At 38.6% G+C, this 14,125-nt stretch overlaps 1 protein-coding gene across 1 annotated transcript in view; it reads left to right on the top strand.

Annotated features, from left to right (window-relative positions):
* LOC124555345 (WD repeat-containing protein 6) overlaps positions 1-14,125 on the top strand; it is a 292,678-nt gene that overhangs the window by 235,181 nt on the left and 43,372 nt on the right. Inside the window, exon 14 of the mRNA XM_047129225.1 lies at positions 8,917-9,145. Within this exon, the coding sequence (XP_046985181.1) occupies positions 8,917-9,145 (229 nt within the window). The remainder of the gene's footprint in view (positions 1-8,916; positions 9,146-14,125) is intronic.

The following is a 14,125-nucleotide window of genomic DNA, read 5'->3' as shown; positions in this document are numbered from 1 at the left end:
TGTCACTTTAGTATCCTGCTATATTAAATACATCCAGTGCAGATTAATTATTCACAAAAGCTTACAGAGGAATTTGTACTCTAATACCTAACTTTTTGCTTGTGGAAAGTACAACTTCATATAGAAAGAAATAAAAAGTTTAGGTGAATTTGTTGGCCTGCATGATCATAAATAATGACAAAGAATGGTATTAAGACAACATAATCATTGCAAATAATGTCAGACAAGCAGTGGTGGATACATATAGAGAGCACGCAGGGCGCATGCCTCTCCCCCCCCATTGTGGGGCCCCCCACGTTGCCACCCGTTTTGCTTCAACCAGTCAGCCCATATGCTATTAATTCGTTTCTTTTATCAGTCGACTCAACTGAATTGAGTTATTGAGTAGCTGTACTTTCCTATGTAGCACGTGCATCCGCGTCATTGTATTTCATACATTTCTATCTGGTACATAGATAGCTGATACATACCTACAAGAAAAGTCACGGATTTGTTCGATGAAAGTCATAAATATTCTACTGTTTTCTTGTACAGAGAAACTTCGATAAGTAGCGTTATAAATACGGACTACTCACCAAAAGAGAAGGTAGTTTACATTCAGAAGCTGAAATATTAAGACTGAAGAATGAATAAGTAAAAAGTCTTAGTTTTAGCAAGTGCAAGTGTGAAGATTAGTCAAGAGTGAGAGAGATCAGCTGATTGTGAAGTATTAATAATAGTATGATATAAAACAGAAGCTTCTCACAGATCCAAGGAAACCTGAAAAAGGTTATATCTTTCCTTCTTCCAAGCACTAGAAGAGGGAACAGTTTGAATGCAAGCAAGTGCACAATAATCACTTTGAACAGTATCCATGGCTGGTGTTCTCACAAGTTAAAAAGTGACTTCTTTGAATTAACCATTCAATTTTTGTGAATAATGAAATGGTTGGAGGAAAGAAATAAATTATCGCCAAGAAACTTGTGACTGAACCACTAACGAAGTTTGCCAAACTTACTGGTAAAGATGGTGACCTTGAGACCCACTCTCAGTTGAAGTACCACGTTGAAGCATTAACAGATGCAAAACTATTTTTGGTGACATGAGACAACCGCAAACTTGAGGTCTTAAATATATTGTCGAGACAGAGAATGGAAAGCATTAAGGAAAACAGAGACTATCTTGTACCTATAATAAAAGCAATCATACTTCATGGAAGCAAAATATTCCTCTGCAGGAGCATAGAGATGATGGGAGTCGATTAGAAAACAAAAATGACCATGAAACTATAGTGAGTAATGAGGGAAACTTTAGAGCTCTTCAGAGATTTAGAATTGACACCAGAGACTTGCAACTAAAACATCACCTTGAGACCACTAATGTGAACACCACTTACATAAGTAAAACAACGTGTAATGAACTTATTTCGTGCTGTGAAACAGTGAAGTTATCGAGAATACTGGAGGGAATCAAAGATTCTCGGTATTACAGCATAATCTTCGATGAGATTAAGGACGTAGGGCACATCGCCCAACTGAGTTTAGCTGCAAGATGTGTAGATAACAACAGCAAGTTACATGAAAGATTTTTGGGTTTTGTTGACATCCATAAAGACAATGATTGTAGTGGAAACATTGATGATGAACTTCAAGAGTGTCAAGATGAAGAGCGTAATGTTACTGGTGAAGTATTAGGTACTACAATTCTAAGGAGAATGGAAAGCCTTTCTCTGTCATTGGATAACTGTGTGGGTATGGGCTGTGATGGTTGCTTAGTTAATACGTCAGAATTAAAAGCAGCTGAGCCATCAATGTGCAAGTGGCACCATGTCAAAGTCATCAGCTCAACCTTGCTGTCTCTCGCAGTTGCAAAGTTACAAGTGTGAGAAACTCACATGGTACTATTGAAGAAGTATTATCATTCTTTACAAGCTCTAGCAAGCAGTTTGCAACATTGAAGAGTCACCTAAAACACTTGGTACAGTCACATTGTCAAACAAGATGAGTTGAGTGACATGACGCTGTTATTCAATTCGCAGCTGATCTTGGAACAGTTTGCCAATATTCTCCTTCAAGCTCTCTCTAATAGAAAGTTTATCATCACTCTGTTTACACTGAGAGACATTATGAGCATAACATATCCAGTCGGCAAAATCTTACAAGACTCTAGCTTGGACATCGCGATGGCAAAAGCAAAATTAGATTCAACGCTCAAGGTGTACGATAGCATGAGAGCTAATGCTGATAGCCACTTTGCTCATATTGTTGAAGAGACAAAGGCAGTTATGGAAGAGTTAAACATGAAGATGAGTGTTCCTCATCTTAGAGGCAGACGGAGACACAAGGAAAACTGATCATAATGACGATGCTACAACATATTGAAAAAGAACTGTTTTCATTCCAACACTGGACCATGTTACAACTGACATGAGAGAACTGTACAAAATATTTGCTTGTCTACCTGCATCTATTGCTACCATAGAAAGAAGTTTTTCAACCCTGTGGTGTACAAAGACATGGCTGAGGAGGATCAACTTAATGGCTTAGCTCTGTTGAACACTGTCACCCTGACATTGATTGTCCTATTGACGATGTAATTAACCAATTTTTCAGGAAGAATAGGAACATAGAATTCATCATTTAAGGAAGAGAACCACAATTTTAACTTTTTTATATCATAAGATGGCATTGTCTTGTATATGTATATAATCAGTTTAAATAAAACTTTCTTAAACTTTGCGTGTGACTTGATTACTTTTTATTATGGTAAAAGTAAAGGTAGCTCAAGATATCTTTAGTGCCCCCTCCTTGAGGTTTTTCTGTGTCTGCCACTGCAGACAAGGGATCTCTTCTGAAGAACTACTTATATTATAGTAATACTGTTGTCATGGACATGGATAGTGATGGAACTTTGTAGGATTTATGCCTCTGAAGAAGATACTTTGGTGATAAAATATGATCTACTATCAAGATGCTAAGAGGTTCAAGACGTACTGTAGCTACTGTGTCTTGCAGAGATCTGTAGCCTTCTGCCACCTATTTGCTGTTGAGGCAAAGCTGGTACATTTTCTCTTGCAGCCTACCTGTCAGTAGCACATTAAACTGTACAAAAGAAAGAGAAAAGGGAATTCTATGAAGTAATCCTCTGCAGGTTATGGTTGTTATACCATAGAACTAGAAGAATAAACCTGTCCAACAAATTCATTGTGATAATTTTTGGAGAAATTTGGGGGGGGGGGGGGGGGGCAATTCATCTACTCTGATACTGATTGTGTAAGGGATTTTATTCTATAACTCATAGGCACTGTATTTTAAGATGTTAATTACCCGTCAGTGAAAATGTAGCATCAGATGACAGGAAAAACATATATAGAACACAGCTTGTTTGAGAAGCATTATTAGTCTATCCAAAACACCTTATGGTACCAGTTAGGAGCCATAGCTGGCATTAAGTTGTAAGCCCTGATGATATTGTTGATATATTTTTAATTTTTTGTCATTCAGTTACATTTATACAATTTTCTTGTGTTTGAATCTCTTCCCCCTCCCACCTCCCTCTTAATCCTATTTAATTCGTAGAAAGAAATAAGAACTGTAAACATTGTATACAGCACTATATTGTGCCAAAGATCTAAAGGTTGAAAATGTGAACATACATATTTAGAGGTTGACCATTAGCTGTTGAGAGTTTCAGATGGAGCATTAGGCAATGATTGATTGAAACAGGGGAAAGGGATGGAATGGAAGGTGAGTGGCTTACTCTGAGAGATGAAATAGTGAATACAGCAGAGGCTCACATAGGGAAAAAGAGAAAGCTTGGTAGAAGCCCTTGGTTATCACAGGAGATACTGAATTTCATTGATGAAAGGAGAATATATAAGAATGCAGCAAATGAAGCAGGTGAAAGGGAATACAAACATCTAAAAAATGAGTTGGCAGGAAGTGCAAAATGGCGAAGCAGGAATGGCTGGAGGACAAGTGCAAAGATATAGAAGGCTATATAACTAGGAGAAAACAGCTACTGTCTATAGAAATATTAAAGAGACTTTTTAAAAAAAAGAGAGGCTGCTATATGAATATTAAGAGCTCAGGTGGAAAACCTGAAAAGCAAAGAAGGGAAAGCTGGAAGTTGGAAGGAGTATTTAGAGGGGCTATACAGGGGAAATGAACTTGAAGGCAGTGTTATAGAAAGGAAACAGGTCATTTGGAGATGAGATGGGAGATATGGTACTGCAAGAAGAATCTGACTGAGCATTGGAAAACCAAAGTTGAAACTAGGCCCCGGAGACACAACATTCCCTCAGAACTACTGATATCCTTGGGAGAGTCTACGAAGAAACTGAAAGAAAAATGTAATAATTCCAATTCCAGAGAAAGCAGGTGCTGACAGGTGTGAATATTACGGGACTGTCAGTTTAATAAGTCATTGTTTCAAAACACAGAAGAATGGAGAAACTTGTAGTAGCCAACCTCAGGGAAGATCAGTTTGGGTTCTGGAGAAATGTTGAAACACACAAGACAATAGATTAAGGGAAGGCAAAACCGTGTTTTGTTGCATTTATAAACTTGGAAATTTTTTTTGATAGTATTGACTGGAACACACTGTTTGAAATTCTGAAGGTAACAGGGCTAAAACACATGGAGCAAAAGGCTATTAACAACTTGTACAGAAACCAGGCAGCAGTTATGAGTCAAGGGGCATAAAAGAGAAGTAGTGGTTGAGAAGGGAGTAAGACAGACTTGTTCACTATCCTTGATGTTATTCAATTTATACACTGAGCAAGCAGTGAAGGAAACCAAAGAAAAATTTGGAGGAGGAACTTAAGTTCAGGGCAAGGGAAAGGAATAAAAATGTTTATAAGTTTGTCAGTGATGTAATTGTGTTATAGACAGAAAAGTACATGGGAAAGCAGCTGAATGGAATGGACAGTGTCTTGGAAAAAGACTATAAGAGGAATTGCAATGAAGGAATTGCATTAGGAAATGAGACACTGAAAGTAGTGTATGAGTTTTGGTATTTGGCCAGTAAAATAACTGATGATGGTCGAAGTGGAGAGGACATAATATGTAGATTGGCTGTTGTAAGAAAAGTGTTTCTGAAGAAAACAAATTTGTTAATATCAAATATGGATTTAAGTGTTAGGAAGTCTTTTCTGACAGTATTTGTCTGGAGTGTAGCTTTTATGGAAATCAAAAGTGGATGACATAACATTTCAGACAAGAAGATAATATAAGTTTTTTTAAATGTGACACTACAGAAGGATGCTGAAGATTAGATCAGTAGATCTTATAATTAATAAGGAGGCACTGAACAGAACTGGGGAGAAAAGAAATTTGTGGTAAAACTTAACTAGAAGAAGAGACTGGACGATAGCACACATTCACCAAATCAGTACTGGTGGGAAGTGAGTGTGTGCGTGGGGGGGGGGGGGGGGGGGGAGGGGGGGGTAAAATCATAGAGGGAGACCAAGAGATGAATACAGAAGCAAGTTCAAAAGGATGGAGAGCTGGATGAAACCTGTGTTCAGACTGGAGACCACAACAACAACAAGCATCTCTTTATTTAGACAGTTGTTTTACCTGACTTCAAAATGAATGAATCAGCAATTATATTTTAAATGAAAATGAATTTTGAATATACCACATTTTTAAATTGGACTAAAAAGTATAAAATAGTTTCTCCTAGCCCCATACAGATTCCTAACCCCACACATAAAATTTTTGATTGTGAATTTTTAATAGGTATGAAAATACTTGTAAGATTTAAAGTGAAAAACATGGGGCACATGCAACAGGTAATAGTAAGGAGGTGAATTACTCATGCATCATTTATGTATTACATGCACAACCTGGCTTTTGTTACAAGTATTTTCATAGCTATTGCAAATTTACAATCACAGATTTTCAGGGCTATATGTTTGGGGTTAGGAATCTGTATTGGTATAGGAGACCTTACTTCTTATTTTTTAATCCAATTTAAAAATATGGTGTATTAAAAATTCTTTTTTATTTAAATAATTATTTTCTGCTTTTTAGTCTTGTGTGTGTGACATGCATCAGCCCACTTCAAACATTTTGATGAGATTACAACAAAGGTTTATTTCAGTTTCTCTTCACCTGACTCAGCCAATATATTGTCTCCTCCTATTTACATCTTGTAAAAAGACTGTGAAGGTAAAAATTAGATAGATTAAAGTTCACACAGAAGCTTACCAGCGATTGTTATTTCTGTCAGTCACTCATGACCAGAGCAGCAAAAGGTAAAAATTAGAGATATTTGAGTTCACACAGAGGCTTACCAGCAATTGTTATTTCTGAAAATTACATGTGACTAGAACAGGTGTAGGGGGAAATTGGAGTGGTACAGAAAGCATTCTCCTCACACCAGACAAGAAAGCAAATTAATATTGAAAAAAAAGTTCTTAGGTTTCTAGCACCATCAAGTGATTAAAATTACACAAGCTTTCGGCCAAACACTTCTTGGCCATTGTCAAGTGATATGACTGCCAGTGGGCTGGTAGTACACCCCCTTATATATACACTAGCTGCCAGCTGTGATGTCACAGGTGCTTGCAGCATTGCGATGTATGGGCATACGCTGACTCAACGTTCAATGTGGCCGACAGTCGCTGGATCCATTCTTTAACTACACAATCCCAGAAGCCGTTAATGAGAGATGTGAAAGATTTTTTATGAGATTTTATCTGTGACCGTTTTGTAAAGCATGCTGTGGTATCATAGGCAATAAAACCTCTCTAGCTCCTTCCTGTGTTATTCCACAGTACGTACTGTTTGTTCAACATAAGACTGGCCACACTCGCAAGGTATTTTGTAGACCCCAGGTGTTCTGAGACCTGCTGTATCTTTAACTGGTCTCATTAATTGGCGGATTTTTGTCAGATGCCTGAAATTCAATTTTATCTAGCGTTGTTTCAACAGGTGACTTATCTTGCCTGACATGTAGCCTCAGAATAACAAAAAAAGCAAGTTTCTTTTCCTGCTGCTTGCCAGTGGCCTTATTGGGATTCTTGCTTGAAATCACTTCATTTATTTAATCAACACTACAGCCATTGTTCCTGAAGATCTTGCTTAGGTGACTCAACGTATGGGACAGGTTATCAACGTCTGATATCATTCTTGCATAATGCACCAATTTTTATAACACAGTGCACTTCTGTGCCCGGTGATGATGACTGATGGTGTATAAGTATGAATTGACATGGATAGGTTTTCTGTAGATGCTGTCACCAAAGCATCCATTTTGTTTGCTGTGGATGAGGACATTTGGAAAGGGCGACATTTTGTTGTTTTCTACTTCCAAGGTGAACTGGGTGTTGCTGTTAATACCTTTGAGGAGTTCCAAGGAGTCATCAAGTTTCTCATTTCCATGGGACCAAATGATGAATGTGTTGTCAATGTATCAAAAGAAACAACTAGGCTTTAATGGCACTGTGTCTAAGGATATTAGATGCAGCAGGTCTCAGAACACCTGGAATCTACAAGATACCTTGTAAGTGTAGCCAGTCTCATGTTGGACAAACAGTGCACACTGTAGAACAATGCAGAGAGGAGCACGAGAGGTTTTATCGCCTATGATACCCTAAGGAATCTGCTTTAACTGAGATTCCTTTAGAAAATGCTCACCAGATAAAATTTGATGAAATGCCCATCATGGCTTGCCCTAATGGTTTCTGGGACTGTGTAATTAAAGAAACTATTGAAATAAAAATCACCGCTAACACCCTAATTAGTAATAGTGGCTGGCAGCTCAGTATGGCATGGGATCCTACAATTGTGTGGTTGAAGCAAGCGTATCGAACACCGAGTCAATGTATGCCCATACATGTCAGTGCCATGAGCACCAGTGATGTCACAGCCAGCAGCTAGTTTATATAAGGGGTGTACCAGCAACCCACTGGCAGTCATATCACTTGACTATGGCCAAGGAGTGCTTGAGGTTAGGTTAGGTTAGTGTTTTTTAACGTCCCGTCGACAACGAGGTCATTAGAGACGGAGCACAAGCTCGGGTTAGGGAAGGATGGGGAAGGAAATCGGCCGTGCCCTTTCAGAGGAACCATCCCGGCATTTGCCTGAAACGATTTAGGGAAATCACGGAAAACCTAAATCAGGATGGCTGGAGACGGGATTGAACCATCGTCCTCCCGAATGCGAGTCCAGTGTGCTAACCACTGCGCCACCTCGCTCGGTCAAGGAGTGCTTGACCAACAGCTTATGTAATTTTAATCACTTAACATGACTAGAAACCTGAGAACACTTTACTCAGTGTTGCCACCACCAGACTCTGCATTCTTACGAATTAATATTGCATTGGCATCCGGTTCTGAGCTATGTTTAAAATTTCAGGTCTTTAGCTCATCAGGAACTTAGTTTAAAATTGATTGCAAAATTTATACTGAACAGACAGAGAGACAAGAAAGCACTATTCAACTCCTCTTCCTCCCTCTCTCAGCTCACTCGTGGATGTCCACTCACATACTGCCTGGAATGAATTAATATACTACTACACAACATGTCAATCCTGCAGGGAAGCCGAGATGTTAGGTATTACCAAACTTTTTCACATCCACCCCCAGCCATACCAAACAGACTGACAAGAAAGCAAGTTAATATTCTTCACTATTTTTAAATTTTCAGGTCCATTTCCTATTGGGAAGTTAGTTTAAAATCAGGTGCAAAATTTGTGCCAAATGGACATAGAGACAAGAAAGTGACCTAATAAAAACATGGTTAAAAGAAAACACTTTCACCCAAGCAGCACCTCTCCCTTCCCTTGTGTGTGTGTGTGTGTGTGTGTGTGTGTGTGTGTGTGTGTGTGTGTGTGTGTGTGTGTGTGTGCGCGCGCGCGCGCGCATGTGGGTTGCACACGTGTTTATGTTAGTGTCAACATTGAGTATCTCCTCTCATGTTTCTCTTTCAGATGAAGCTGTATTGCCACAAGTGTATTGCTCTGAAGTTTGCTCAGATATTTTGAATAAATGTGGAGGTAAGAAGAAAGCACCTTGGAAGTCACTGCAGCCTGTGGCAGAGGCAGATATGCGATATATGGACATCTGCATCTTGCAAACCGAACACACCCCAAGAGACACTTGTGAATACACTGTTCCATTTGCTTTTATTTTGGTAGGGTGTTCAGATGGGAACTGGAGGTAACTATGTTTTGAGTTCATTAAGCTGGATATAATCATTTATGTTACAAGACTGACAAAACTATCCTATTGTTACATTACAATAATTTTCTGATGATCCCACCTTCCTCCCGTCCTCTAAATTGCACTTTATCTCTCTTTTCAAATGAAAATTCTGAAAGTACTTCAAGGATGCCATTTTTTTTCAATATGTGAAGAAGGAACTGCACCTGAAACCAGAAATATTGTAAACAAAATTTATTTAAGAGTGTAGAATAATATTAATTGACTATTGCCGAAAACACAAGCATCTGAGGCTGCCAAGTTCAGGATACATCTGTTGAGATTATCTGGTGAACATGCTGCACTACAAAATTCAAGATAAAATGAAGTGCCATAGATGAGTGCAGTTCTTTTGAAAAAACAGTGTTTTAATCAAAGAAACAGAAGTCTTGCAGAACTCGATACATGTACATATGGTACTTTAGTGCACATATTGCTTATACATGGCCCAGCCTGTTTAATGTGATCACCACTTATGTTTGACATCCATGTGCAATAACTACTCACTGTGGCAGGTGGCAGCAATATCAGTGGAGAGTATATAAAGCTTTTCGGGGGATGCAGAAAACAGTGCATTTGTCGTAAAGTGGAAACAGAGTGATTTATCTGACATCCAAAAGGACTTGATCTTTAGATTTTGGGCCAAGGGTGGAAGATTTTCAAAACTGTTAAGTTTGTAAACCATTCATGTGCCACCATGGTTAAAGTATACTGTGCATTGCAAAATGGTGCTATCGGAACTGGCACACAGGAAACTGTGGTGCACCATGGTCCATAGAGAACAAGGGTGAATGCTGACTATGAAGATGTGTCTGGGTGAATAGATGTGCAGCTGTTATGCAACTCACCACCCAGATGAACCAAGGGACTGTGAACAGTGTCTCCTCAATGACGATTCAGTGATTGTTGCTGCATAAGGGCCTCCCCAGCAGGCACCTGGTTCAAGCAACCATGCTGACTGCTGTTCATCTGTGATGAAGGCCAGAATTTGCATGACAGTATCACACCTGACTGTCCACTGAGTGGTGACAGGTTGTCTTTTCAGATGAATCAAATCTTATACTTCATCAGACAGATGGTCGATGGCATGTACGGCATGAAACATCTGAAACCAACACTCCGCAGACACTTGACAGAAGGCTCCAGGCTGGAGGAGGCAGCGTTATGGTTTGGGGAATGTTTTTGTGGTATTCCCTAGATGATCTTGTCATTCTGGAAGGCACAGTGTGTCAGCAGAGGTATGCCAGTTTGTTTTTCCTGAGCATGATGGCATATACCAGCAGGACAATGCACTATGTCACACAACTCAAAGTGTATGTTTGTGGTTCAGAACAAGGATGGGTTTACTGTACTCCTGTGGCCTCCAAACTGCTTGGATTAACACACAATCAAGAATCTGTGGGACCACCTCGATTGGGTTCTTTGCGCTATGGATCCTCAACTAAGAAACCTAGTGCAGCTGGCCACAGCACTGTAGTTGGTGTGGCTCCACATCCCCGTAGGTGCCTTCCAGAACCTCACTGACTCTTCCTGCACACCTTTCAATGGTTTGCACTGCAAAATATGATTATTTAGGCTTTTGGCAGGTTGTTTGTTAATGTGACTGGGCAGTGTAGTTAGCTGCTACAGGATAATTTAATTTAGTCTAGAATTTTGCATGTGCCATGGCTCATGTTTTCAATAACTCCCCACAATGTGGAATTGTGTCAGTAGATTCACAAATAAGACATGGTTTTCATAACTGGAATTTTTGTTTCTCTTAATTTACAACAAAATTTGGTAAATGTAACCCGATCATATGCACACTGTCTCCTCAGAAATGCATCTACGAAGTAGAGGGAGAAGTCAAGTATAAATGATTTCAATTTGTTTGTAAAACTTTCATTGTCTGCCAGCACCTTTAATTCACAAGAGAGATGGTCAAATACATTTATGACTTTATACTTTGCTCCTTATTGTGCAAGTGTAAGGATAAGGTTTAGACAGTGGAGACTATATTTATTCCTAGTGTTACATTTATGACTGCAGCTATTATTTTCAAATATGCTTGAATCTGTATAGGAAACGTTATAGGAGACTAAACATATTGTGAGGCTGTTGTTAGTATGCCTAATTTTTTTTAAACAGTTGCCTACATGAAGTTTGAGGATGGACACCAGATATTATTCTTACAGTATGTACGTGTGTCATGAATACTTTTGTCTCTTTGTAAGGAATTACCCTAAAATTATTCCATGTGACATTAATGATTGTAAGTGCATGAAAATAAGTTAATTTTTTAAACTTTTGTTACCAAAATGAGCAATTATATACAGAGCAAATGTTACTGAACCAATCATTTGCTAAGATCTATAATATGTGATTGTCAATTCAAATTCTGTTCGGTATACACACTCTGAATTTCAAACAACCATTATTACATATTTTATTTCCTTCCTGCTGTATGTCTGTTGATGGTTTGTCCCCTTGCAGAAAAAGATTCATCGCAAGAGCTGTGTAAGTCGTCTAATGTGACCCCTTACTTCTTATCAATAAACATGAAGTCAGTTACTTAATATGCCTTGAAAGCCATAAAATTTAAGCTTCTCCAAAACGATGTTGTGATTTACACAGTCAAGTGCTGTATGCAGATCACAAAAAATCCTGGTACATGAAATCTTGTCAATTAGATATTTTAATACATGGTCAATGAAATGGTAGATGGCATGTTCAGTGGAGAGGCCCTGCAGGGTCAGAATCTTGTATTTCTGGATATACTCAGCCACTCTGAAATATATCACCTTTTCCAAAACTTTTGAGAAGAAAGTCAATAGTAAAAATTGTTGGTAATAATTAATTTCTGTCATACTGCCTTTTCTAAAGAGCATTGTTGCAGTTGCATACTGTACTCTGCTCAAAAGAAACCGCAGGAAAGTGATACATTAAATATATAGCTGAGTTGTAACAATGGAAAATTGTACTGAAATGCAGGAGGATCTGCAGCGAATTGATTAATGGCGCAGGGCATGGCAATTGAATCTCAATGTAGACAAGTGTAATGTGCTGCGAATACATAGAAAGAAAGATCCCCTATCATTTAGCTACAATATAGCAGATCAGCAGCTGGAAGCAGTTAATTTCATAAATTATCTGGGAGTACGCATTAGGAGTGATTTAAAATGGAATGATAATATAAAGTTGATCGTTGGTAAAGCAGATGCCAGACTGAAATTCATTGGAAGAATCCTAAGGAAATGCAATCCAAAAACAAAGTAAATAGGTTACAGTACACTTGTTCGCCCACTGCTTGAATACTGCTCAGCAGTGTGGGATCCGTACCAGATAGGGTTGATAGAAGAGGTAGAGAAGATCCAACGGGGAGCAGCGCGCTTCATTACAGGATCATTCAGTAATCGCGAAAGCGTTACAGAAATGATAGATAAACCCCAGTGGAAGACTCTGCTGGAGAGACGCTCAGTAGCTCGGTACGGGCTTTTGTTGAAGTTTCGAGAACATACCTTCACCGAGGAGTCAAGCAGTATATTGCTCCCTCCTACGTATATCTCACGAAGATACCATGAGGATAAAATCAGAGAGATTAGAGCCCACACAGAGGCATACTGACAATCCTTCTTTCCACGAACAATACGAGACTGGAATAGAAGGGAGAACCGATAGATGCACTCGAGGTACCCTCCGCCACACACCGTCAGGTGGCTTGCGGAGTATGGATGTAGATGTAGATGTAGAGTATACTAGATTCTTTAGGAGAACATCTTTTTAATGTCTTGTTTGAATTTTTGTTTTTAATGGAGTTAATTATTTTCCATATTCCACAGGGAGATGATTGAGTCATCTTGAATTGATTGAATGTTTGTGATAATGGCTGTTGCATATACTGTAATGCTGTTGCTTTTGAGCCTACTGTACCAAATTTCTGATATGGAGAAAGGAGGAGTTGTCCTTTATGTGAAAAATAATCACAAATTGAAAACTGCAGACACAAGAAGTTTTTATGCAGAACACACATGGAATCAAGTGCATGTGAAGTCATAATGGATTAATAGCATAATTATAATTATTACAACTTACAGATCCCCACTGGGAAATTTTTAGAAGCTTTTAGATAAATATGAAACCTTATTATGCCACCTACGTGACTAAAGTAGGAAAATGATACTTTGTGGTGATTTTAATATTCTTTTTTTAAGTCTGGGCAATGTGATATAGAAATTTTACTTAATAGTTCTACATCTGCAGCCATACTCTGCATATGGCAGAGGTTACTTGCCATTGTACCAGTTATTAGGGCTTCTTTGTGTTCCATTCAAGTATGGAGCACAAGAACAATAATTGCTAAATTTCCTCTTGCATGTGTAATTAGTCAAATTTTCTTCTAACAAACCCCACAGGAGCAAATGTGTATGACTCTCTCCCATGGCTCAAACAGATGTGTTATGATTTGTGGTGCACTTCTCTGTGTATATTCAAATCCCCTTTAGGACTATTTGGTATGGGTACCACACACATGAGCAATATTCTTGGATAGGTCACATGAGTGTTTTGTGAGCAATATCTTTTGTGGACTGACTGAATCTCCCTAATACTCTACCAACAATTTGAAGCCCACCACCTGCATTACATATAGCAGACCCAGTGTAGGTGTTAGAGTTGACCAATTCAAGTTGTGACTCATTGATATTGTAGTCAATTTTACATTTCTGAACATTTAAAGCAAGATGCCAATCTTTGAACTGCTCTGAAATCTTGTCAAGAGCCTGCTGAATATTTATGCAGCTTTTGTCAGTCAGTATTTTTTATAGATAACTGTATCATCTGTGAAAAATCTGAAATTACTATTAATATTGTCTGCAAGGACATTAACACACAACACAAACAGCAAGAGTCGAAACACTGTGCAGGAGCATACCTGAAGTTACATGTACATTGTTGATGACC

This window comes from Schistocerca americana, chromosome X (assembly GCF_021461395.2).
Source record: "Schistocerca americana isolate TAMUIC-IGC-003095 chromosome X, iqSchAmer2.1, whole genome shotgun sequence".
Classification (NCBI taxonomy): domain Eukaryota; kingdom Metazoa; phylum Arthropoda; class Insecta; order Orthoptera; family Acrididae; genus Schistocerca; species Schistocerca americana.
Note: the sequence above shows the minus strand (reverse complement) of the source record. Positions and strands in the feature narration are given on the sequence as shown.